The 26,236-nt window shown below is 37.6% G+C and overlaps 1 protein-coding gene across 1 annotated transcript; it reads left to right on the top strand.

Annotated features, from left to right (window-relative positions):
- Positions 1–209: 209 nt before the first annotated feature.
- wdr90 (WD repeat domain 90) lies at positions 210–26,214 on the top strand. The gene is made up of 42 exons (XM_084399526.1): positions 210–364; positions 1,038–1,132; positions 1,242–1,418; positions 1,555–1,693; positions 1,819–1,989; positions 2,129–2,255; positions 2,886–2,953; positions 3,037–3,158; positions 3,253–3,468; positions 3,682–3,747; positions 5,131–5,199; positions 5,516–5,626; positions 7,672–7,817; positions 7,901–7,958; positions 8,028–8,146; positions 8,342–8,503; positions 8,697–8,827; positions 9,638–9,754; positions 9,845–10,080; positions 10,211–10,353; positions 10,813–10,943; positions 11,080–11,210; positions 12,159–12,320; positions 12,397–12,525; positions 12,604–12,734; positions 12,843–12,877; positions 15,414–15,515; positions 15,584–15,816; positions 15,961–16,063; positions 16,209–16,330; positions 17,874–18,030; positions 19,827–20,017; positions 20,109–20,277; positions 20,366–20,495; positions 21,074–21,242; positions 21,382–21,504; positions 23,868–24,048; positions 24,140–24,270; positions 24,941–25,084; positions 25,264–25,383; positions 25,549–25,633; positions 25,719–26,214. The coding sequence occupies exons 1-42, from the start codon at positions 352–354 to the stop codon at positions 25,874–25,876; spliced, it is 5,523 nt and encodes a 1,840-aa protein (XP_084255652.1). The 5' UTR covers positions 210–351; the 3' UTR covers positions 25,877–26,214.
- Positions 26,215–26,236: the final 22 nt, after the last annotated feature.

Here is a 26,236-nt window from a genome sequence, read left to right as displayed (position 1 = left end):
TATGCTTATAAATAAGATAAAATGTCTTTATCTGCATTGTCTTTCGGCGATTCACAGTTGTAGGCATGATGACGTTGGCCCTACGTCATGCCGTTCGAACGCGTCGCGGCGGTCTCTGCAGCGCGAGGAGGAGAGCGGTTCATCAACAACACAACACACTCGCAGACCCGCGAAACCCAGTCAAAACATATTTAACATCTAAAATTATGATGGACGATGAACTACGGTGTTGTGATGGATGAAACCTTTCTGGACATGTAGGAAACGGAAGTGAATTGATTTAGTTTTTGGTAGTTTGTGAGCTACAGTTCGTTAGCTGTCAACAGGTGAATCAGATCTGTGAAGTAAACAATGTCTTCCAAAGGTAAGGTTACATGACCCATTAAATCACTTCACTGAGTATTAAGCACCTGAAATGGACCTGGACTGAGTTATTTTTTTTAAAAGACGGAATTTACTGTATATAGCACAATATAATACAGTACAGCAGAGCACAATATCCAACACAGAATAATACAATTTGAAATATACCGTGCCGTAAAGTGCACATTATATACCATACATCAAGGTTTCAATCTTTTACATACCATGGACGCCCCAATGTAACCAAACTTAAATTTAAAAGCCAGCTATGTTTTCATGTGTAAATATCCAGTTTAAATTGTAAATTATATTATAAATATGTGTACAATATTATTAGGAAAATATTTAGGTTGTTTTTCTACTCACTGCATTACTATACTGTTAGGGATTGGTACTTTTATTATGTATTTATTTAATTTATTATTTTAATGAATGCATTTATTTTAATAAAATGTATTTTACAATTTTAAATAATTGTAATAAAAAAATTCTTTATTTATTTTACACTGTTTTTCCCTACATTTTTCACTGGACCCCCTAACTCTCCCTTGCGGCCCCCAGTTTGAAAACTCCCGCTCTCAATGCTTTTAACAATGTACACACGCAGGGTGGAGTGTGTCTAAATACACATCCATCAGTGATGAATGATGATTGTGTCTGCATCTCTCCGTCAGCTCTGTGGCAGCAGCCGTACGTAAACGTCTTCAAACACGTGAAGATAGAAGAATGGAAGAAAGTCAGCAAAGCGGGAGACGTCACCACATACATGGTAGGAGGTTTAATCCTTTCTCGTAAAACTACACTATGTTGTTGCTGCTTCTCATTAGCATTCATTATATGTTGTTTGTGTGTATTTATCATGCTGTGTTGTTTATTAGGACAAGAAGCTGAAATGTTCTGTGTTTCGGATCCGTGGCTCCGTTCCGGCCAGTAACTACATCCTGCTTCCCAAAACCAGCAGCCAGTCTCTGGGTCTCACTGGCCAGTTCCTCTACCTGCTGTTCAGACCCAGCCCAAGCAAACACTTCATCGTGCACCTGGACGTCACTGCTGAGGTGAAGAGTGTCGTTTTATATGCATAGCTATTTAATGATACAGACTTTCATGTGCATTTCAGCTTTTATTATCAATAACAAAACTGTCCTGTATATCACTATATCCCTGTATATTCTTGCTTTGTTCATCATTCAGGAGGGTCAGGTGATCCGTGTGTCGTTCTCTAACATGTTCAAAGAGTTCAAGTCCACGGCGACATGGCTGCAGTTCCCTTTTCTGTGTGGAGCGGCACACTGTTCAGTGTATGAGAACACAGCCAGTACTGCTAAACAAGGTAGACATTCGTTGATTGATTATCATCTCACTCATTATTAGATGTTTTCTACATACAGCAAGTGCTGTTTTTTTTGTGTGTGTGTATGTGTGTGTGATTACTGATTGATAACTTGTGCATTTCAGGTTTGGTGGGCCCAGCGCCGCCGAGCACAAGGTGGACGTGTTTGACGATGGACCTACGTTACGTGCTCTCGGTTTATCTGAACCGAACACACAGTCACCTCAAGAGCATCAAACTCTGTGCCAACATGTCTGTTAAAAACATCATCACCAGTGACCTGCTGTTTGACCCTGGTACATTTTGACTTTGTTCCTTTTACAGTTGCAGATTGTGAATTGTAAAACATGTAATATCAGTCTTGTGAAGCGTCTTTGAGCTCTGGAACGGTGCTGTGTAAATTAAATTAATTATTATTACACCACTTCTTTGTAGATCTGTCGTTCTCTGAGTTCAGGCAGTCTGGTGTGATGTTGCCAGATGGCACTGCCCCGATGCCCAGAGAAATGTGTTTCCCTGTACCCAAAGGACAGAGCTGGCACCACTTATATGATTACATTAGGTGAGTGCCACTACATTGGGAATACACATTTCCTGTTAAATTGACACCTTTTGAATAAGCTTTTAATATTAGTTTCGTGCTTTTGTAATTTTTATTTTTCTGAAGAGCTTTGAATCATTTTTATTTTAGTTTTAGTCATTTTAATTATGAAAACTATTTATTTTTTAATAATTATTTCAATTACTGAAAATTATTTTTAATAGTTTTACTTTTAGTTAACAATGACAACACTGTCATGTATAGCTGGTTGATGTAAGTCTTCCGATCTACCCATGCATGTGTCCTTTCCGGCTCTTGTTTCCTGAGAAATTTATTACTACTTTTCCACTATTTAATAAGCATATTTTTCAAACACTTTTTTCGCCACAACACCGCCCAAGTTCCATGTGCATATGTCTCATTTTAGTGGATTTTCAGAATAAGGTGTCTACATTTCTGATTAAAACAGAGTCCATGGGTGAGAATTGAAATTTGTGGAATTAGGCAGAATACTAATAGGACTATTGCCAAATTCTGATTGATATCAATATTGATGTGCATGTAAACATTAGTCAGTGATTCACAAATTAATGTTATTTCATTGTTTCAAAATGTATATTGCAAAAATATAACACCTTGTGTGATTGACAGATTTCCCTCAGATGGAACAAAGTTGCCATTTGATTCCATACAGAAAGGATCCAACAGTGCAGCTAAAAGTGAGTCTTACGCATGTAAATACACACAGTCGCACACAACAGCGTACATTTTTATCTGATGAAACCGTGTGGTCACTCTGCAGAAGTCTCGACTGAAAAGAGCCCTCAAAGAGAAGAGAGTCGCATCGTAAGCCTCAGTAAACCTGTACAAGACCGAGTCTCCCTCATCCAGCAGATCACCACCCCAAAATCTGCACAAGTGTTTGTGTGTGAACTTCAGTTGACCTTCATTCAAATGCAGCTAATGTTGACACATACAGGCCCTAATGGCTTCTTTTCTCTTCTTTCTCTCTGTGTAGAGCACTAAGCAGCGTTCACTGATCCAGAAAAAGCAACTGCCTGAGCTGATTTATACACCCTCTGGAGGCTCAGAGAGCCCGGGGTCACCAGGTCAAAGTTCGCAGGCAGGTGAAGAGGTCACAGTAGTGTGTGCTGATGATGCTGGAGTACACGTATATGCCCATCGCGAGGATGACGTCTATGCCCACATGACAGACAGTGAGGAGGAAATCACAGTAAGTACTGCAGATCCAAGATCGTTGAAATCCTAACAATGACAAGCTAAGAAGAGACAACTGGGTCTTACTTTGAGTCAATATTAAATTAAAATTGACCTTCTTTTACTTTCATAATAAATTTGCACTTTCCTCAATGCATGTAATTGTGGACGTTTGCTTTTTAAAAGCATAAATACTTGTGAATGAACCAATCTGAATGTTTCTTCTCAGGTCATTAATGCAGCGTGTCCTCGACCTATCTCTCTGTCTTCTGACCAATCAGTGAAGCTGCCACAGGTTAGCCATGCATAAACACACTTATTTATCCCCTGGACAACACAGACTAACAGAACATAAGTGTATGCTGAAGAAAGGTTTACATGATAAAGCCTGTACATATACACTCACCTAAAGGATTATTAGGAACACTTGTTCAATTTCTCATTATTGCAATTATCTAATCAACTAATGACATGGCAGTTGCTTCAATGCATTTAGGGGTGTGGTCCTGGTCAAGACAATCTCCTGAACTCCAAACTGAATGTCAGAATGGGAAAGAAAGGTGATTTAAGCAATTTTGAGCGTGGCATGGTTGTTGGTGCCAGACGGGCCGGTCTGAGTATTTCACAATCTGCTCAGTTACTGGGATTTTCACGCACAACCATTTCTAGGGTTTACAAAGAATGGTGTGAAAAGGGAAAAACATCCAGTATGCGGCAGTCCTGTGGGCGAAAATGCCTTGTTGATGCTAGAGGTCAGAGGAGAATGGGCCGACTGATTCAAGCTGATAGAAGAGCAACTTTGACTGAAATAACCACTCGTTACAACCGAGGTATGCAGCAAAGCATTTGTGAAGCCACAACACGCACAACCTTGAGGCGGATGGGCTACAACAGCAGAAGACCCCACCGGGTACCACTCATCTCCACTACAAATAGGAAAAAGAGGCTACAATTTGCACGAGCTCACCAAAATTGGACAGTTGAAGACTGGAAAAATGTTGCCTGGTCCGATGAGTCTCGATTTCTGTTGAGACATTCAGATGGTAGAGTCAGAATTTGGCGTAAACAGAATGAGAACATGGATCCATCATGCCTTGTTACCACTGTGCAGGCTGGTGGTGGTGGTGTAATGGTGTGGGGGATGTTTTCTTGGCACACTTTAGGCCCCTTAGTGCCAATTGGGCATCGTTTAAATGCCACGGCCTACCTGAGCATTGTTTCTGACCATGTCCATCCCTTTATGACCACCATGTACCCATCCTCTGATGGCTACTTCCAGCAGGATAATGCACCATGTCACAAAGCTCGAATCATTTCAAATTGGTTTCTTGAACATGACAATGAGTTCACTGTACTAAAATGGCCCCCACAGTCACCAGATCTCAACCCATTAGAGCATCTTTGGGATGTGGTGGAACGGGAGCTTCGTGCCCTGGATGTGCATCCCACAAATCTCCATCAACTGCAAGATGCTATCCTATCAATATGGGCCAACATTTCTAAAGAATGCTTTCAGCACCTTGTTGAATCAATGCCACGTAGAATTAAGGCAGTTCTGAAGGCGGAAGGGGGTCAAACACAGTATTAGTATGGTGTTCTTAATAATCCTTTAGGTGAGCGTATCTTCAGCATTTTTTGTGTGCTATGGTCATGTGGAGGGATTCTGTATATATTTCAGAAGTTGTATCCTGACCCCATTCTGAAGCTAAACAGAATTATTGGCTTCGGAGGAGCTACAATGAGATGTGTGAGTGACACGCACGCAAACACACACACATACACACACATCAAAACATTAGTGTGTAAATGCACTTACCGAAGAAACATGAAAAACATCTATGACCTGAATAAATCTACTAGAACATTCTGCAATGACCTAGATAACTGAGAGTCTTCAGACATATCCAAAAATACAGTTCTTGAGTCTGTGAATGTGAAACCAAGGGACATATTTTTCTGAAAATAATTTTCGTACCAAAATTATTAGAATGATTTGATGATGCATTGCTTTAATATCATGAATATCATATGGTACACTTTCTGTCATATTGTCCCACTCTCAGGCTGTATGGAGCTCAGATGGGGAGGAAGTTGTGTATCCCTGTCATGCCATTATCATAAGCATGACTCTTTCCTCCGGACAGCAGAGATTCTTCATCGGACACACAGATAAGGTCTTTCTCACTCACACACACTTTTGTGTGTTGTAATGATTTTACCATGGTTTATGCATAACGCCATTAAACCGATGTAAAGTCATATTACAATAGCAATATGATAAAAGATATCTATGATTAATTTTTTTTTTATTTCTAACCTAATAAAAATTAAATTAAAAATGTAAAAAATAAATTCTTTAAAATATATCAGGGCTCCAGACTAACTTTTTTCACCTCCGTCCTGGAACCGTCCTGAAAAACAATTTGAACCGTCCTAAAGTGAATGTCAACCGTCCCAAAATAAACATGTTGTTTCTGTACTTTGTTATTATCATCTATAGTTGTTAGTCACATAATAAAAACACCATTAAAATGTGTATGATATATATAATTATATTTATTTAGCTCCATTCAAAGTAGTTATCTGTAAACAGGTAAAAAACAGATTTAATAAAAAATAACAGGAGTTAAATGCTTTTTTGTATTCATGCAGAACAAATCTCTTTTTTTTTACATATACGAAAATTAAGAGAAAAATACATACAGCTCAAAATGTTTTTGAGTTGGTTGGATTAAACAATAACAAATAAATACTGGTGACAACATATCTCAAAAAATATCATTTTTTATTCTTTCAAGCCGAAAGAATTAAATATAATGAATCCTTATTAAAGCTATTAACGAGCAGTGAATGCTTTTCTTTTGTTGCTTGATCAATATTAAGGACACAGACCGCATTAGGTTTATTACCCACTGTCACTTTAAGACATCGGATCATGTCCAATGACATGCGGATCAATTGCACTGATGCACATCCGATACACTCAAAACTGTTTAAGACATAACCAACATAGTTTACGTGAATACTCTCCAAAACGGACATTTCGACATAATGTCGTGTGTATTTGTCCATTCAGACACGAAAGAGAGCTCAATTCAGCATGGCTGCACGCTTCGGGTCGGGTGTGCGCGCACAGAAAACCGTACCGAATAGAGCTTTTTTTTTTTTTTTTTTGCGTCGTCACTCTTATTCAGATCTATATCTGTCTGCTCTACTCATTCTCCCAGACGTTTACATTTTTTTTAACGTTTTATGAGACATGCAGCGCATGTCAACCCGTGTGCTGCTGGGTAGATCAGCACGTTACAGTACAAATGTGCGCATCTACCACAAACGCAGGACATAATTTCTGACTGGATCGCTTCGCAAATCGTCACTATCTAACATTTGTGTCTAGTTTTTATTCGTTGACGAAAATGTCAATAGATTTTCGTCATAGTTTTTGTAATTCAAAACTAATTTTAGTAATTTAGTAATTCTAATCTAATTTTAAACTTATCGTCTCGTTTTCGTCTGTGAAAATAAGCCATGTGATAGATGTACCGCGAAACAAGTCTCCGGGTGAGTAGCCGGCCAGTGATAGTAACTATAGTAACAGCATGAGAAGACGCGCTCCGTTGTAGTCAGCACTTGGTCGGTTAATTTTGGCATTTTCTAAGTAAGTTACCCTAATAGGCTAGTAATAAATGAACACACATACAAAAATGTCTTTTGTCCTGAAGGCGTCCTGGAGAATATTTCTGTTCGTCCTAAACACATTTTCTATCGTCCCCAGGACGATAGGACGCCGTTAGTCTCGAGCCCTGTATATGTATAAATTATTAATAATAATAATAAAAATAATAATACATAATATTAGATTTTTATTATACATGATATTATATAGTAATATTAATATATAAATAAATAATAGATATTATATACAAAGAATATTTATATTCATATTTAAAATCTCAATATTTCAAAAATATCTCAAAAATTCAATATTTCAAATATGTTATTATTATAATACTAAGAAATGTAGCAACTTGCCACATTAGTATGGAGTCTAAATGATTGTCACAGTTGTTGTGTGTGTCGTTTATTGTATAACATGGTTCATGCAATTCGTATTTAGAATTTGTTTTACAATAACAGTGATCATTTCATTGTGCATTTAAGCTACAGTTAGGTTAGCTGGCCTTGATTTTCCTGTTGATGTGTACCTGTTGTTTGTTAGGTCTCAGCTCTGGCGTTAAATGCCAGTTCTACGGTGTTGGCATCAGCTCAGACGGGCACAAATAGTCTGATTCGTCTCTGGAGCTACAGCGGAGGAGTGTGTCAAACCATCATTCCTACACACACACATGCTCTGAATCTGCTTAGGTACGCCAAACACACATGTACAACACAGTTCCATGCCAGCTGGATTTCTCAAGGTCCATCAGGTGATGTTGTTGTTGTTTTAGTTTCTCTCAGAGTGGAGGAGTGCTGTGTGGCGTAGGGAAAGACAGTCACAACAAAACTGTGAGTTTTTTGCATGTGAAGAACTATACTTTTTTTATTGTGTATTAATTGTTTGATTTGCTTGTTTAGACGGTGATCCTTTGGAACACGCGGCGTGCGGCAGAAGGAAGTGTTGTCCCAGTTTTAGCTAAAGCACACACAGACGTGGACATCCAGATGATGAAGATTGCGTTCTTTGATGATACACGGTGCGCATACACACTTGTATTGTAATTACAACCAATCTAAACATGTTTGAGGTTTAATGTGGAGTGGGATTTTGTTGTACAATATGGTCAATATCACTAACAGGGTTATTAGCTAATGTTATTAACCTCAATTCTACCTCAGTTTTTAATCATATTGTCAGATTATAGGTGTGTATATTGTGTTTGTTTGTGCAGCATGGTGTCGTGTGGTTTAGGTAACGTGCGACTATGGCGTGTGCGTGGTGGTTCTCTACGTTCCTGTCCTGTGGATCTTGGACAGTATCACAGTCTGGAGTTTACTGACCTCGGATTTGAGCAGGGACACACTCAGGACCGTCCGGTGGATGAACGCACACTGTGAGTGCACAGAAAAATGTGACGTCATGACCAACAAACTATTTAAATAAGAGTAATTAATGTAGCTGTACAGACCTGCTGATCATTAAAGGGTTAAAATTCTTTCATTAATTACTCACCCTCGACTAACTAACTCTTTAATGATGTAATTTGATCTTGATCTCGTCCTCAAGTGTTATTGTGATTGGAGCAGGTTTGTCAGCAGTAGGAGTGGTCACATCATGGAGATCGACTATGTTGCCGTGGCGATAAAAAACATCAGGAGGCTCCTCCCAGCTCAAGAAAGCCACGCCCACCAAAGAGAAAAACAGACCTTTAGCACAGGTGAAAATTTGTGCTTTTGATTTATGACTCATATCATTAGGGCCTGAGCACCGATGGTGTGAGGAGGACCATATTGGAATTGCTCCGTTTATTCCTCATTACATCTCTTCCTGTTTGTTTCTTGCCTCCCCAATGTTTTCATCAGTATGTGTAAAAAAAAAAACTTAAAAACGTAATATTATTCTGTTCTGTCAAAGGGCGTCTCTTTAGACCCCTCACTATTTGATTTGATTTGATTTTGAATTTGATTCAGGGAATTCAAAACTATTCTTAATTTATCCCAGTTATTCAGATACAATAAAAAAAATTTTTTTTAAATAATTAATTATTATTGTTAATTATTATTGATGCTCAACATGTATAAAATATCAGCTACTAACTGCACAATTAGAAGGCCATTGGAGGACTGCTGCATGATTTCAGCATTATTCTGTTACATTATTTTTTTCTTTAAATGTTTGTTAACATTAAAAAAAAACATTTAAATAAAAAAATATTTAAACAATTTATTATTATTTGATTAACAATTTAATAAAAAATGATCTTACTATTTTTATTTATTTGAACATATTTGTTTATTATTTGTTTATTTATTATTTGAATATACTGATTTTATTATAAATATGTGTTTATATTTATTTATTTATTATTGGAATATGTTTAATTATTTTATTTATTTATTTATTGTTTGTTAGAATATATTGACTATTATAAATGTTTACATTATTTATTATTTAAATGTTTGTTAATTATTTATTTATTTATTGTTTGTTTGAATATATTGACTGTATTATAAATATGTGTTTTCAGGTGCCGGTATTGCGGTGAACAGCATCAGTGTGTGTGCTGAGTTCTGTGTGACCGGTTCAGAAGATGGATTCATGCGTCTGTGGCCTCTTGACTTCTCATCAGTTTTTTTAGAGGCGGGTCGGTACTCCCCTGTCAATCACTCTCTCAACCAATTACCTTGCTTATAACTAACTCTATGAATTACTGAGATCTTTGGTGTGTTTGTAGAGCACGAGGGTCCCGTCAGTTTGGTGTGTGTGTCCTCGGACGGCTCGAGAGTTCTAGCGGCAACAACCGCCGGGAATCTTGGGTACCTGGATGTTGGCAGCCGTGGTTACCGTACAATGATGAGGTCACACACAGGGAGTGTTTTGGGCTTCAGTGTGGACGGAGTTAGACGGCGTGTGACCACCGTGTCCAGGGACAGCACCGTACGGGTGTGGGACATGGACACCATGCAACAGGTCATTTATGGGAATGTTTATCATTAAAGCATACATGCTTTTGCACACTGTTGGCCATACATAAACATGCATGCAGACGTGCTGATATTACCATGAAGTTAATCTACTCGGCCTCTAATTCTTGTTTCAGCTCTATGATTTTGTCTCTGATGATGATGAAAGTCCCTGTTCAGTTGCATTCCATCCCAGCATGCCTCTCTTCACCTGTGGATCGAGCTCTGGAACCGTCAGAGTGTTTGATATTCAAACGTCGAGCTTAATCGCCCAGCACAGGTACATGCACACTCTCAAATACGCATTTGTCCTCTGTATAATGTCTGTATCTCTACTGATGATGCAAAACGTTTGTTCAGCAAGGATGCAGACATTGAAAAGACATTTATAATGTTACAAAATGATATAAAATTTCAAATAAATGCTGTTTTTGTACTTTCTATTCATCATTGAATCCAGAATCAACAAAAATATTAAATATTAACACTCAAGACTCGAGTAATGATGCCGAAAATTCAGCTTTTCACCCGTTTTTTCTGTATTTTTGATCAAATAAATTCAGCCTTGGTGAGCAATGAGCATTAGAGACTCCTTTCAAAAAGATTTAAAAAAACGTACCGAACCCAAACTTTTGAACTGTAGTGTATATTGTAGTAACATTATTATTTAAACTACAAAAAGCTCTTAAAAATTCCTCTTAAAAGTGTATATTGATTTGATTTGTGTGTGTGTTTGCAGGCAGCACATGGGATCAGTTGAGAGTGTGATATATTCTCCTGATGGTCAGTGTCTGTTTAGTGCTGGCGCTCTTGGATACTTGGTACTTTACAACTCTTCTCAAAATGACCATCACGTGGTCCGTGTTCTGGGTGAGTAAATGGTCGCTCTTTCAGCACAAATTCCCCTTCACAGCACATTCAGATGAACTACTCAGCTTTTTATTTGTAGATATATCCAAAGGACTGTGTGGAAGCAGCATTCTGAATTATTAATATTGTGTCTAAGGTAATGCGGTTGCACGGGGTGCGGGTCGTGGCCCGGAGACTTTGGCCGTGAGTTCTGACAGCCGCTGTCTAGCGCTGGTCGGACCGACCGAACACATCGTCACAATCATGGAGGCGCAGTCACTTAATGAGGTACATCAAAGCCATAATGTTTGTCAGAGCTGAGAGTTAGTACTTGCTTGCTAGACTTGCTTGACACATGTAAGAGCATTTGTATCACAACTTCTGATCCCATCCTACCTCTCTCACAGTTTCTGAGAAAAATTTAAATAAATCAGTAAATAAATGAATAAATGTAAAAAAACTTTTAAATCATTATTTTTGTGCTGAGCTCTGTTGCATCTGGGACATAATCAAAATCTCACTTTTTTGTGTGTGTGTTTTGTGTGTTTTTTTCTTCATTTTATTATTTCCAACAATGATTTATGTTATTTTCGTATTTATATACTATTATATAATTTATTAATATTTTAAATGAGCTTTTTAGTCATCATTTTAATATTTTTATGTGCTTTTGTCTGTTTTATTTGTAATATTTTATTCAACATGGATATATATTTTTATTTAACATGGACATGGAAGTTTTTTTAGTTTTAATAATTGTATTACTTAAACTTATTTTTTTCAGTTAGTTTCCATTGCCATTTTGCAACATTCCTAATTTTTCAACAAAAACTAATTTAATCTAATATTTATATTTTATTAATTGTATTTCTGTCAACGAAAGCTATTCTTGGTAACACTTTAGTTTAGGGTCCAATTCTCACTATTAACTACTTGCTTATTAACATGCATATTACTAGGATATTGGCTGTTTATTAGTACTTTATAAAGCACATTTTAATGCCTTATTCTGCATGACCATATTCTACATCCCTAATCCTAGCCAATACCTAAACTTAACAACTACCTAACTAACTATTAATAAGTAGTCATTTGGAGTTTGAGGCAAAAGTCGTAGTTAATAGTGAGAATTGGACCCTAAACGAAAGTGTGACCCCATTCTTAATAGTATATTAACAATTACAACAGTATGACATGCTGTTCATGCTAAATAACATTTGCTTCTGTGTGTGTCAGTTACTTCGGGTTGATGTGAGCATTCTGGATGTTGAGAGCTCAACGCTGGACTCTGCCCTGAATGTGTGTTTCTCCCCCACGTCACTGTCACACCTGCTCGTCACCACCTCAGCCAATAAGATCCTCTGGATTGACACACACACAGGACAACTTCTAAGACAGGTGAAAGACTGAAGGCCGAACACTTTCTGAGAACATCAAGTATCACATATTGGACTCATAATTAATGTAATTACAGGTGTCTGAGGTGCATAAGCATCAGTGTGTGTCTCTGGCTGTCAGCGAAGATGGCCGTTATTTGCTGACGGCCGGTCAGAACTCTCTGAAGGTCTGGGACTATGACATGCACCTGGATGTCAATTCACAGGTATGTTTGTTTGAACACTGGATTTGATGATGCGCAGAGTACATAATGAGATCAAGAATGTGTTTGTTTCTCCTTCAGGTGTTCATCGGTCACTCCGAGCCCATCAGACAGGTGAGGTTCACGCCTGATCAGATGGGCGTGGTCACCGCAGGCGACGCCCTCTTCTTCTGGGACTTCCTGGCACCCCCACAAGAGATTTCACACTGCAGGTCAGACCTGTGTTTTCCATAATACTGTACATGGTTTTAATCTCCTCTTTAGTTATTTGTTAGTAACGTGGATTTTTTTTAATTGTTGAAATCTTTCTTTCCAACCAGGTCTCTAGCTATAGAGGTCTCCCCTCATAAATCAGGTATGATAAGATAAATATTAACTTTGTCTCTTGTTATTGGAAGATTATGAATTTTTATGTCAATCTTACAAATCACCCGAAAACAAATAAATATGATAATTTGCATTAAGAATATAAAGCCTGTTTATATGACCTTCAAAATTATTTTGCATTTTAACAATTAAGCACATTTATTTATTGTTTTCTTTACTGTTTTGTTTTTGTTCATTTTATCCTGTAATTGATCCTAAAGCATTTATTTTTAACATTCTTTAAGGCGAGACACGGCAGGCAAAAACATCGGGGGTTTTTTTACTGGTCAATTTTGATATTTTTTGGATATTTGTCAATAACATGTCTTCTTTCAGACTTGTGGTGAAAAAAAGTCCGAAATACACATTTGGGTCTTTATTTTACTACACTCTCTCTGTTTGCGTCTGTAGATTTCTCATAAATTCAATAAAAGTTTGTGTTATTATTAATCAGCATGCTGCTCTGCAATCTCTGCCGGCACCCTGTCATCACATGCACGGTTAGGAAGCTCTCTCTCTCTTCTGTATAATCCTGTCAGATCCAAATATGGTCATTTCCTTTTTATCAGCAACCAATCGTGAAAGTAAAAGGGCTGAATGCGCAATCTCATTGGCTGATGATAAATCATTAAAGCCTGTTTTCTCAAAATGACTTTTCTCTCATACTCCAAGTCCGAAATCTCCACTTCAGTAGCACCTATATACACCAAACTTTCCAGTCTTGTACCTATTTATATTATGAAGACATTTACTGAGGGATTTGTAAATATATTATTCCTAGCCAGATTTATATAACATTTTATTCCCAAAAAACATGGCGAAAATCATTTTTTTAAGGCTATTGGCAGTATTTTCTGATTTACAGGATAACAAAAGTAGATATCCATAAATCCCTCTGTAATTTTTTTCCCATCTAATATGTGAACACAATGAAAAAATAATTTTTAACCTGAATTTATCCAATACTCAGATTTCGTTTTTTTAAATATATGCAAATTAGCGCATATTTAATTAGATATGGCCTAATTTGCATATTTAAACATTAAATTACAGAAAACTTGTAATACATTTTTTTCTCATCTTAATGTAGGTAATCAACTGGGAAAGTTTCATGGTGATATCTGCTAGTTAAAAATGTTACCCTATTCACCTGTAGTGTCTCGCCTTAAGTACCATTTTTTTCTTTGCAATTTTACTAAAAAAATGTTAATAGATTATATTATATGTAATTTTACTTATTTCAATATGTTTAGACAGATTTAGGTATAAATATATATGAACAATTCAGATGCAAAAGCTGCTAAATGTCACCTCAATGATATTGAGCGAATGCTCTCCGCACGTAGTATATACGTTCATCAAATACTTTTGCTTCAAACCCGCTAAATCCCAGCCTTAGGCCATTCATAAATACCGGTTCGTTGGCAGAAACTTCTAAACGGCACTTCCCTTTTGCCAGCAAAAGCCTCTGTTCACACAGAACCAATCAGAAGATGCGAATGGAATCATATGATTTCAAGATGAATTTGTTGCCTTGGCTTTTGGCTTGCTTAGTTGGGGACATTTAATATTCAACAATATTATTGACCTGCCTTACTTAAGGTGGACGATGATGCAATTTTCTTCTAGAAACAAACTTTGTTGTATTATTTTCATGTTATCACTGTGATACACTTTGATACAATCTGTATTGTAAAAAGCGCTATATATATAAAGGTGACTTGACTTGACATGAGTGACAGCGTGCGTATGAGCCAGCTTTCAATTGTCGAGCTGCAAGTTTTTATCCCGTTTAAAGAGATTTGTAACTAAACTAATCGATGGAGGAGTATGATGAAATGGATGAACCTGTGGTAGTTTCAGTCACTGGCAAAAGCCCGTGTCGTCAACCTCATAATTCTGCCCGCTAAGACTAAAGAAAATCGTTACAGTGGCAATGACAGGATTTCGCGAGTAGCATGTAAACACAACAGTAAACAAGTCTTTAACCAAAAACCTATAAATAATGTTGCCAGAAGAGTGAAAGAGCAGAAGAAGAGCCCTACGAGCGAGATGCTAGAGATGTAGGAACTCTCCAAGCATGTATACACAGTTTCAGATCAAAAACATCTATTGTAAGATTCAGCTTTAGTCTCTTGGTTGCAACTATGCAGAAATGAGGCAAAGCATTGTGGTTTCACCACCTCAGCAGCAGAAAGAGCCAAAAAAATTCAGCATGTCTAACCCTATGCAAATACAGCTGTACCTTAATTCTGAGAAATGTAATATTAGACCTATAACACACTTTGCAGAAGACGGAAATTGAGAATGGAGAAGAAAACACAAAATATAAACGTACATTTTCATAGTAGAGGTGAACTAAATGTCTGATCTGAATTAGAACATGTAAATATGAGTATATGATATTAAAATATACAATAGACAAAAAGCATTAAATGGATTAATACAAGAATAATATGTTTGAAAGAATGACTCATAGAAACAACCATAAAAGGACTCATCCTTAATGAGCTCCTCTTGTTCAGCTCACAGTTGGGTGGAGCTAAATGGAGCTGAGCTGTCCAATGAGAGTCCTCGAGTGGCATTATATCAGCCGTCCTCACCGCCTGCTATGAAGGACAGGGAAGGTATGTGTTCATGAGCGTTTGACCTCATTCATGTGTCAGTGTTTTATCTCAGACACTTTCTCCTCTAGGTTTCCTGTGCGATTCTACAGCTGAACTGCAGCTCAGTCCCACTGCAGGACACACACACTCCCCTAAACACACCTCCTTCCTGAGAGTGACCGAATGGGTGACGAATGAGGACACGCCCACTTTCCCAGCCAACCAATCAAGGACGGAGAAAATACGAGATGGTCACACGGCAATCCGTCCAGACTGTTATAAACACTTCACTCCACGCTTTAAGACTCCTGTGCTAGATCAGGTGTATATTTTTTTTATCAATTATTCATTAATATGTTAATCTCGAAAGTGAATTGTGCATTATTAACATTCAAACCAGAACACAATTCAAACTCTTTTGTATACTGTGTCTTTCTTTTCTCCACAACAATCATTTGCTTTTTAGACCGTAGTAGCTCCGCCCTCAGGAAAGGCGGGCCTGAGTCTAAAGGCTGTGATTGGCTATAACGGCAATGGACGTAATAATATGGTCTGGAATCCAGACACGGGTAAATACAAAAAAAAAACTCTTTCATGATGTCCATCACATAAAATGCATGTGCACGTTTTGTGGGGGTGTTTATGTGTGTCCTTTCTCAGCATGTATGTGTACACAACTGTTATTTAGCTTCATCTTCTTGTGTGTGTTTGCAGGTTTATTTGTGTACTCCTGTGGGTGTGTCGTCGTCGTTGAGGATCTTCACACAGGCTCACAGAGACAGTGGTTCGGTCACACAGAGGAGATCTCAACGCTTGCTGTTACCCATGATGCACAGGTACCACACAGGCATGATTTAGTATATACTAGGGGTGACCCCGAATAGTCGAAGATTCGATGCTTCGATTGGAGGAGCCTGATTCGACTACAGATCTCACGGTTGAATCTTCGCCAATTTTTTTTAATAAAATAGAACTACCGGTTTTCTGTCAATACGTTAATATTCAGCCTATTATGATAATGCTGTACATAAAAATGTGCAAAGAAAGAAGCTTTTAATAAATATTTTTTAACGTGCGTGAATAAATCCAAACACCCCGTGACAGATTTAAGTTTCACTTTCAATCCGTGACCGACAGAGGAGCGTCTTGGCGGCAAGGATTTAAATCTTCAACAATGTCTGGGATAAGAAAATCTAAATGTACACCATCAGAAAGGATATTCTCCAAGGCTAAATTCAGCATTCAAGCATTTTTCGCACTTCTGCCGGCCAACGTTAACAAGTTGGTTTTCCACGGGACATTCTAAAATGCTTAACGTGAAAAAAGCTTTTAAAACGCTTAAAATGCACTTTAATGTGGCTTAATGCATGTAGGCTACACAGTACACACTTTATTTAGAAACCATACTATGTGCAGATATATTATAGTAAATCGTTTTCTTTACATAATTTGATATTTTAATTTAACTATTTTAGGAGATTAAGCCGTAAACGCTTTTCACGTTTTAGAATGTATTTTATCCGCGTGCACAATTTGAAAAGACTCCAACGGACACAGACGGAGTGAAAGACTGGATTTGTTCTCGCGATCAGGTCGGGTACAAGTGATTTCAAAACTTTTCAGCCGGTTCTAATTTGATTTTCGGATGCTGTGAACATTTTTAGCTAAAAAGACTGCCACTTCAGTTTAGCATTTATTGTTGTTTCTGCAGTTAAAAAGACAAAGTTGAAAATTCTGGCTACTATCGTTATTTTAATAATTTCTTTATTTTTATTTTATTTATTGATCTGTCAGGGTTATCTAATCTAACTATTTGTGGCTTGTGTTTTGAACATATGTTCCCCTGCACTTTAGGCATTTTGCACACATTTGCTCCTCATCTTGTGACTTGATTCTGATTTATTTCGTTTGGTATTTTTATTTATTAGAAAGGTATATTCTGTTCTAATTTAATTTAGTAAATTAATTGTTTATTTTTTCGGTGCATCAATGTTGTGCTGTAGCCTACTTAGAGCCTGCTCGCACAGGTAATTTAGCCGATTTAATTTGATTTGCATGTGAAATGTGGCCTTTCTGGAGTTATTTATGTTATTTCTTAGTTTTATTGATCCAAAATGTTTTTATACATTTTCTTCTATATCTTTGTGTGATTTTCTGTACATCGCGGCTTTGAAATGTTAAAGCCCCGCCCCCATACACATGATTCGACTATCAAGACTTGACGATTCTGATTCGACTATGAAAATCCATAGTCGGGGACACCCCTAATATAAATCACACACTCTTCCTCTGTTTCCACCAGTTGGTGATGCTTTACTAATGATTGTTAGCAAACATTATGAGCCTTAAAGTGAAATCTCCATCTAATTTGCTCGGCAGACGGTTGCATCTGCATCAGGGGGCGGAGCTTCACACAGCAGCCTCATTTGCATATGGAACGTTTCAGACGGTTCCTGTAGAAACCGTCTCTCCTATCACAAGGGGGCAGTGCAGAGCCTTACGTTTTCCAGGGATGACATGTACCTCCTCTCAGTGGGTCAGTGTTTAATCTTTTTCATTATGGGGTCATGTTTTTCCCCACTCAGCACATGTGCTCCTAATTTGAAAAATGTAGAAGTGCATAAAGAACTTTAGGGGTGCAAAGAAAAATGATGATATAATTTGTTTTGTTTTCTTACTAAAGGGATACAAGGAGACATTTACAAGCAAAATTATTTAATTTATTTGAATACAAAAAGTACACTTGTAAACTATTTATTTAATATTTATGGAATTGTGTGGGTTTAAAATATTTAATTAAATGCCAGAGACAGTTTATTGTGTAACTAAAATAGCAAGAATAACCAGAAAAAAATGTTATTGCATAAAATATGCATTCTTATATGCACCATGTAAAACATATTACAGTATAAACACCATAAAATTTTTCAAAAATCTTAAGTAATCGTTTGGTATAAATATGCGCTATTCATTGATTGTGAACTAGGGCTGTAATCAACCAAAGAAAATCTTGGTCGAATGAAGTCCTGAAATTTTCGACAAAAAATTACGTTAGGAAAAAAAACTTTAAATTAATTAGCTGCGCACTGCGCAGTACTTGGTAGCCTTGTTGTCCGCCTAAATGAATTCTAAATAAACATAAAAAACTAATAGGCTATTTGCAGTATATTAAATTGTTTTTGACCTAATTATTTTGCACTGAAATGAGTCTGACACACGAGTCTGTCGGCTCTGACAGCGTTGCATCACGTGCACCTGCGCAATATCATAGCCTATGATTTCCGAAAATAGTACTATATTTTGAGGAATATGCAACATAATTTAGACAATTGTTTTTGTCATATGTATTACAATAACTGACAGACACTATCATTTCAGCCGCTCTGTGCTGAGACACGAATAGACTATTAACTTTTAAAAAAATGCTGTCACACTGCCGATGTCCTTGTTGACATGGTAGAAGAGGTCTGACTGACCTAAAAAAATAAATAATGCTAAATGATAATGATAAATAATATTCAGCAAACCTTCTAGTAGCCTACTTTCTTCAATCTGTCTCTCTTCTCCAGTGGGTTGGGCTAATCCAAAAGAAGTGAAAACAAGGGGGGTGTTCTGAAGACAGACTGTTACCTGTGAAACAGGGGTGCCCTGAAAACACCCCCATTAGCAATTAGTGCTTTCCACCTGATGAAATGAACGTATTAGAATTTTGGTCGAGTCAGAACGTATCGACCAAATAATCGACTAATCGACTGGGAGATTACAGCCCTACTGTGAACTGCAGCACTTACATTTATTTAATGAAATCATAGTATTTCTGTTTTCCGACCCCAAATTTAAGACCTCTTAAAATTATAATAAAGACTTCTGTTAAACCATTCAAGAATTTGGAAAGAAAAAAAATCTGAACAAAAGACTTTCTAAGGACCCAGGAGACCTACTTTTTTATTCACACATAAATATATTTGACTGTTTTCACACATCTATTTTTAGTAAGTGAAATGCTCGCACTGTTGAGCCCTGTTAAAAACATTATGCGTTAATGCACTTACATTGGAAGTCTTTAGTAACAGTCGACAGCATATTATATACTGGGACAAAACAAATCCTGCTTACTGTAGTTACCTTCTTTATTTATAACATTAATATGTAAATTAATTTGAAAGGAATTTTAGAAAGGAAAAACATGTCTAAAAAGTTTCAAATAAAACGAAAATCTAGAACCACATTTTATTCCTTGCAAATCAATTGAGTTTCTTCAGTACAGACAGATTATAAATCTTGTCTTTTATGATGAATCATTTGTAATGATGTGTTTTAATATGCTCTTAGGTGATTTTTCGGAGCCGGTGGTGGCGCTGTGGAGCACTCGATCATTTGAGCTGCTCTGTACCGTTCAGATATCCGTCCCGCTGCATGATGCTTCTTTCTGCCCGTTTACTGCTAATGAGCTGACGCTCGTCGGCAGCAGTGCTGTTGTTTTCACTCACATTCAAACCCGCGATAACGCCACTGAACTTCAGGTATGTACTGGCACTGTATGCATGAAAAGAATCCTTCTACATACACCATTGCAAAGAAGTAAGTTGGTAAAAAGCTTTCCTCCTCCTGAAGGTGCAGAAAGTTGGCTTACCGGATGCAGTAGGGCAGGCAGAGGTGACATCACTGTGCTATAACACGCACCATATGTTGTACACGGGCACAAACAGCGGCCACGTGTGTGTGTGGGACTGTAACACACAGCGCTGCTTTGTGACTTGGGAAGCAGATGGTGGAGAGATAGGTGTGTGTGAGGAATGTGTTGATCGCATTTGGGTCGTTGGGAAATGGGAAGTGAACATAAATAAGTGTTTTTGTGTGCATTTGTGTAGGTGTGGTAGTTTGCCGTGGGAATAAGCTGGTCACAGGGAGTAACACCAAAAAATTGAGACTGTGGTCTGTAGCTTCAGTCCAGAAACTCAGTAACCCAAATAACAAGAGCAGCGCAGGACGGGATGATGGGTAAACATGCAAACACTCACTTTATCTCCTTCAACAATGCTTTAGGTTCTCTCTGTATGTACACACTTCTGTTTGGTTTGGGGTCGGTAAGATTAAAATAATAATAATAATAATGGTTTTAAATTAAGATTCATCAAGGCTGCATTTATTTGGTATAAAATAGCAATATTGTGAAATTATTACAAGTTAAAATAACTGTTTTCTATTTGAATACATGTTAAAATGTCATTTAAAACTATTTATTTAAAATAAATCTTACTGACCCCAAATATTTAAATGGTAATGTATTTTACACATGGAAACCCATTTCCACCTCAGCAGAAAAAAATGTACATCTAATTGTGAGGTGAACAATTACAAAAAGTCACATTGTAAGATTTAATATCTCAATCATGAGAAATAAAGTTGCAATGCAAAAATTCAAAGTCAAAAAAGTGTCATATTGTGAAATATAGTCATGATGATTATGAGAAATACATTTTGTTACATATTTTGTCCTAATACCCATAGAAAAAAAATGTCACTTTCACTTTTTTTAAAACAATTATAAAGAGCTTCGCTTGTTTTGAACCCGGAAGAGCTCAGGTGCAGCTAGAACAAGAGCTGCTGTTGGATGGGACAGTGGTCAGTGCAGCGTTTGATGATGCCATGGACATGGGGATCGTGGGAACGACAGCGGGAACCCTGTGGTATATCAACTGGGCCGACAGCACCAGCATACGTCTGATCAGCGGGCATAAGAGCAAGGTACATTTTATCCCTGCTAATCTGATTAGACCTATTTTTAGCTGTTAAGTTCATCCATTGCAAAACCTTCCAGAAACAGAAAGTTGCAATGAATCTGAATCGATTCTAAAAGCAGCTATTCTACTCAAACTCCCCCCAGGTGAACGGAGTGGTTTGTAGTCCAGATGAGAAGCATTTCGTCACGTGTGGGCAGGACGGCAGTGTGAGAGTGTGGGCGCTGCAGAGCCACGAGCTGCTGGTGCAGTTTCAGGTGCTGAACCAGGTGAGGATAAACACACTAGCCGCGTTTCCATTAGGGCCGTCACAGTGGACGCAAGCTGACGCAAGCGTCACGGGTGATGCGTGAAATGCAATACACCGCTCACGCAACAGGGGGTAGTAGAGTCATAGCTCTGAACGCCCGTCTATTTCACTTCAAACGCTCGCTTTATACGCGGGTCCTATTCGCTTTGGACGCGCGAATGGATTCAAAATGTTCAAGCGTCGAACTAGACGCGAATTTGACGCTCTATTCGCATTTGGTGTGATCGCAGCATAATAACAGGCTACGATGTCAAGATTGCAATGCTGGAATGTGTGTGTGTGTGTGTGTGTCAGAGAGAGAGAGGCGCGGGCGCGATCAAACAGTGGAAACATAAAAACATACTCTGTCATTTTATTCATACAGGACATCATTAAAACTGCAAAGTGTTTAGCCTACTTATATTTGTGTAAAACACAACATTGTGCTTTTGTCAAACTGTAACCTACAACTGTCACCCAACCAAAATCACACACGCGCATCAAAAACTAGGACGACACATTTGGCTATGCTTCGACGCATAATGGCGGCCGAAGCGTAGCGATGCGTAGCTTTGCGGACGCGTATGTGTACCGATGCACTCAGAATCGAAGACCAGGAGACTTGGTTGTTTCTTCAGCAGGATTCTTTATTGAGATCACGAGCTGTCGGTAGCTGCAGTCACCAAAGTCTCCTGGTCTTCGATTCTGAGTTTACAACACTATGTAACGCCCATTACCCTTCAAACTGCGCAAATTTGAAATTGCGAATTGAAAATACGCCCAATGGAAACACGTCAATTTCACAAAAACTCCCATTTATCGCAAACAAGTTTTTACGCTCGTATGAGGAGCTTTTTCAGGCAATTCGAAAAATAAATATTTCGCAAAACTGCAATGGAAACAGTTTTTGCGCATTTACAGGTCACCTGACGTAGATGACGCGGCGTGTTTGAACAGAATACGAGACGGAGCTCTTTATTAAATTCATAAAAGACAGAAGAATTACAGGAATACTGGATTCTAAACCTCAAAGAAATGCCTCAATCAAAGACCTCGAAGCAGAAATGAGGGAGAAACACCCAGAAACACCTCATATGTGCCGCTCTCAAGTATAAGGGTCTTTCCTTGCCATTAATGATTGGATAACACACATACGTCTCCTTTGATGAATAATAATGGCCAGTGCGGTGGCGTAGATACATAAACCGACCAACGTCCGTTGCTATGATTTTTGGAATGACTTGTTGCAAGAGGAAAAATGAAGTTTTAGTCGCATAACATCGTTTAATGGAAACACCGTCATTTCGCAATAGTTTTTTGTCAACATTTAGAAAAAATCGCAAGAGTTTTGTGCAAATCTGTAATGGAAACGCGCCTGCTGACTGATGCTATATGTGTGCAGGACGACACACTTTAAAATGAATTCACAAAACACTGATGAACTCCATGTTAGATGCCTTGTGTCTGGGATGACAACAGTTCTTCATTGTAGACAATCATTATTCTTTTTTTTTAATGCCAGCCTAGATTTTTTTAAAGGCTTTCCAACCTATTTTTGTGCACGACTTCATACTGAATAATGTATCCACCTCAAACAAGATTTTAATGCAAATTTTATTCAGATTTTGGTTTTTCCATCCGGCGTTTTTTAATGCGATAATCCAAAATTTGCATAAGTCGTCTCGTAACCTTCTACTTTGATGTATAGTACTGTTCGAAAGTTTGGGGTCAGTACAAAAATTTGTATACTTTTATTCAGCAAGGATGCATTAAATTGATCAAAAGTGTCTGTAAAGGCATTTATAATGTTACAAAAGATTTCTATTAAAAAAAAAAGCTATTCTTTTCAACATTCTATTCATCAAAGAATCCTGAAAAAAATGATCATGATTTCTAGAAAAATATAAAGCAGCAAAACGGTTTTTCAACATTGATAATAATAAGAAATGTTTCTTGAGCATCAAATCATCATATTAGAATGATTTGTGAAGGATCATGTGACTCTGAAGACTGGAGTAATGATGCTGATAATTCAGCTTTGATCACAGGATATAAATGACAACTTAAAACATATTAAAGTAGAAAACAGTTATTTTAAATTGTAATATTATCTCACAATATTACTGATTTTACTGTATTTTTGATCAAATAAATGTAGCCTTGGTGAGCAGAAGAGACTTCTTTCAAAAACATTTAAAAATCTAAGCTAAATCTTAACCGGCAGTGAAACACTGCTAATGATCTTTCTCTTATCTCCTGTCAAACTCAGACAAGTCCTCTGCTTTGTCATTGCAGTTATTGTTTAATTGTGTGTTTGAATGTGGTGATTTCTCTGTATTGCAGAGCTGTGAGTGTGTGTGTTGGACTCCTCTGAGGGGGGTGTATGAGCCGAGCGGCCACACGTGTGTTGCAGGCGGTTACAGTGATGGTACTGTGAGGATCTTCTCTCTGGAGTCGGCCGAAATGGTGCTGAAACTACAACCTCAGCCTGTGTCTGTGTGTGCGTTGCAGTACTCGCACTACGGTGAGAGAGTGTGTGTGAGACTCCTGTGTGTGAGTGTCCTGTGTCTGGTCGTGTTTATGTGTTTGTTCACTATATGCATGTGTGTGTGTAGGTCATGTGTTGTTGTCCGCTGGTCGTGATGGTCTTATTACCGTCAGCAGTCCTGCCACTGGAGTCACTGTACGCACCATCAGTGACCACAAGGGGGCGCCCATCACTACAGTGCAGTGCACCAGCAAACAGGTTTGTGTGTGTATGCGTGTCCTTGGTTTTCTATTTTGCAAGGCAAATGACTCAACATTATGATGTGGAATTGTGGGCCATACTCAAAAGGTATTACAATAGTAAAATGTCTTGTTTTGTTTAATATTTTCTGAATAAAAAGAATGTTATTTATTTGTTATTTATTTATGTCAATGTTAATTATTGTTATTGTAATAATAATAATTATAATAATTATAACAACAATAACAATCATTTCTTATTTTTATAATTATTTTTATTGAATAAAATAAATGTAACTATAATATATATATATAATATTAATATATAATTATAATAATAATAATAATAATAATAATAATAATAATTTATTTAATTTGATTTAGTATTTATTTTTATTTTAGTATTATTATTGATACTACTATTATTATTTTAATAATAATAATAATTATTATTATTATTATTATTATTATTATTATAGTCATATTAATATATTATCACAATTTTGGGCTAAATTGTGCAGTCCTACAAACAAGCAAAAAATCACATTTTAAATTGCACTCACAATTTTTATCAGAAAAATCACAATTGTATTTTTTACCCAAGTCGTGCAGCTCTACTTCTGAGTGATTTAATGTGTGTGCGTGTGTGTGTGTGTGTGTGTGTGTGCGCTGATATAAATGTCTTCTAGTATAAGGAGTTTGGTCTGGAAGGAAATGAGCTCTGGTTGGCTGTGAGCTCAGACAGGCGTGTCAGCATCTGGGCTGCTGATTGGACGAAGGATAAATGCGAGCTGCTTGATTGGCTGACCTTCCCAGCACCCACCCCACCAGAGGTGATTGACACAGATGAATATTCATGAGTATTAAGCCAATAAATATGCCCTGACCGTGCTCATATATTATGTACAGTTACACTTTGTCTAATTGAGCCGCTCTAATCATTCAAAGGTTACTAATGTAGTTGAAAAGGCTTAAGAAGTAACGTTTGGCCCAACTTTGTCTTTTAAATCAGGATGTACTTGCATTACCTCCCAGTCTGGCAGCGTTCAGCCCCAGTGAGAGAGGAGTGGTGGTTTACACCGGCTACGCTGTGGAAAAAGAGATCATCTTTTACTGTCTTTACAAAAAACAGGTTCTCACACACTGATGAACTGATGTACAACAACACATTCACTCACTCTCTGCCTTTATAACCATGACCGTACACCTCAGCTGTCTCTCCACACAGTTTCATTGGCCAGTTGAAGTCATCCTGAGAGATTGTGAGATAATGATGCAGTGGTGTTTTGTTTTCTAGGTTTTGAGGACGATCTCTCTGGCCGATTGGGCTCTGTGTCTCAGTCTGTGTTCAACTGGAAGGCTGCTCGCTGTTGGATCAAACCGTCAGTGTGCCCGTGCCGTTTAACTCACGACATAAAAGTCTTTGAGAGTCACACAGTCGTCTAACAGCGATGCCTTGTGTTTCAGAGCACGTCCTGAAGCTGATTCATTCCTCCAGCGGTCGGTTTCAGGATTTCCCGTCTCACAGTGACTCGGTCCACGTGTGCAGCTTCAGCTGGTCTGGATCTCAGCTCTTCACTGCTGCTCATAATGAGCTCTTACTGTGGGCTGTACACGGCTTATAATGTCAGGAGAACACTAATGCTACTGCTCATCCGCAGGGTTTAATAGTTCGGATTGCAGTAGTTACTCCGATTTCAGATTTTACACTTTTTGTTCAGTAGAAATGTTGCATTGCAGAGCAAACATGGCAGTTTTGTATGCAGTTAGCATGAGTTGAACTTTTATTAATTAACAGTTTTTATAGTCTTTTCATTTGTTTTTAATATTTTTTTTTTAATATTTCAAAAAAACGTTGTACTTTACTAATACTTTTCACTCTGTTTAAAATGATTTTGCTAGTAAGAAATACCCTGAAATTGTCATGCACTTTGATAAATAAAATTCATTAAAAAATCTTCAGTACTGGTGTCTGCATTAGATAA

Source organism: Rutilus rutilus (genome assembly GCF_951802725.1).
Source record: "Rutilus rutilus genome assembly, chromosome: 24".
NCBI classification, from domain to species: domain Eukaryota; kingdom Metazoa; phylum Chordata; class Actinopteri; order Cypriniformes; family Leuciscidae; genus Rutilus; species Rutilus rutilus.
This window is presented reverse-complemented; position numbering and strand designations above follow the sequence as displayed.

Excerpts from the sequence above, each read along its gene's own strand:
- wdr90 (XM_084399526.1), top strand. Across the intron at positions 3,159-3,252 it reads CAAAATCTGCACAAGTGTTT|AGCACTAAGCAGCGTTCACT; the intron begins GTGTGTGAACTT and ends CTCTCTGTGTAG. Across the intron at positions 15,516-15,583 it reads TGCTATGAAGGACAGGGAAG|GTTTCCTGTGCGATTCTACA; the intron begins GTATGTGTTCAT and ends TTTCTCCTCTAG.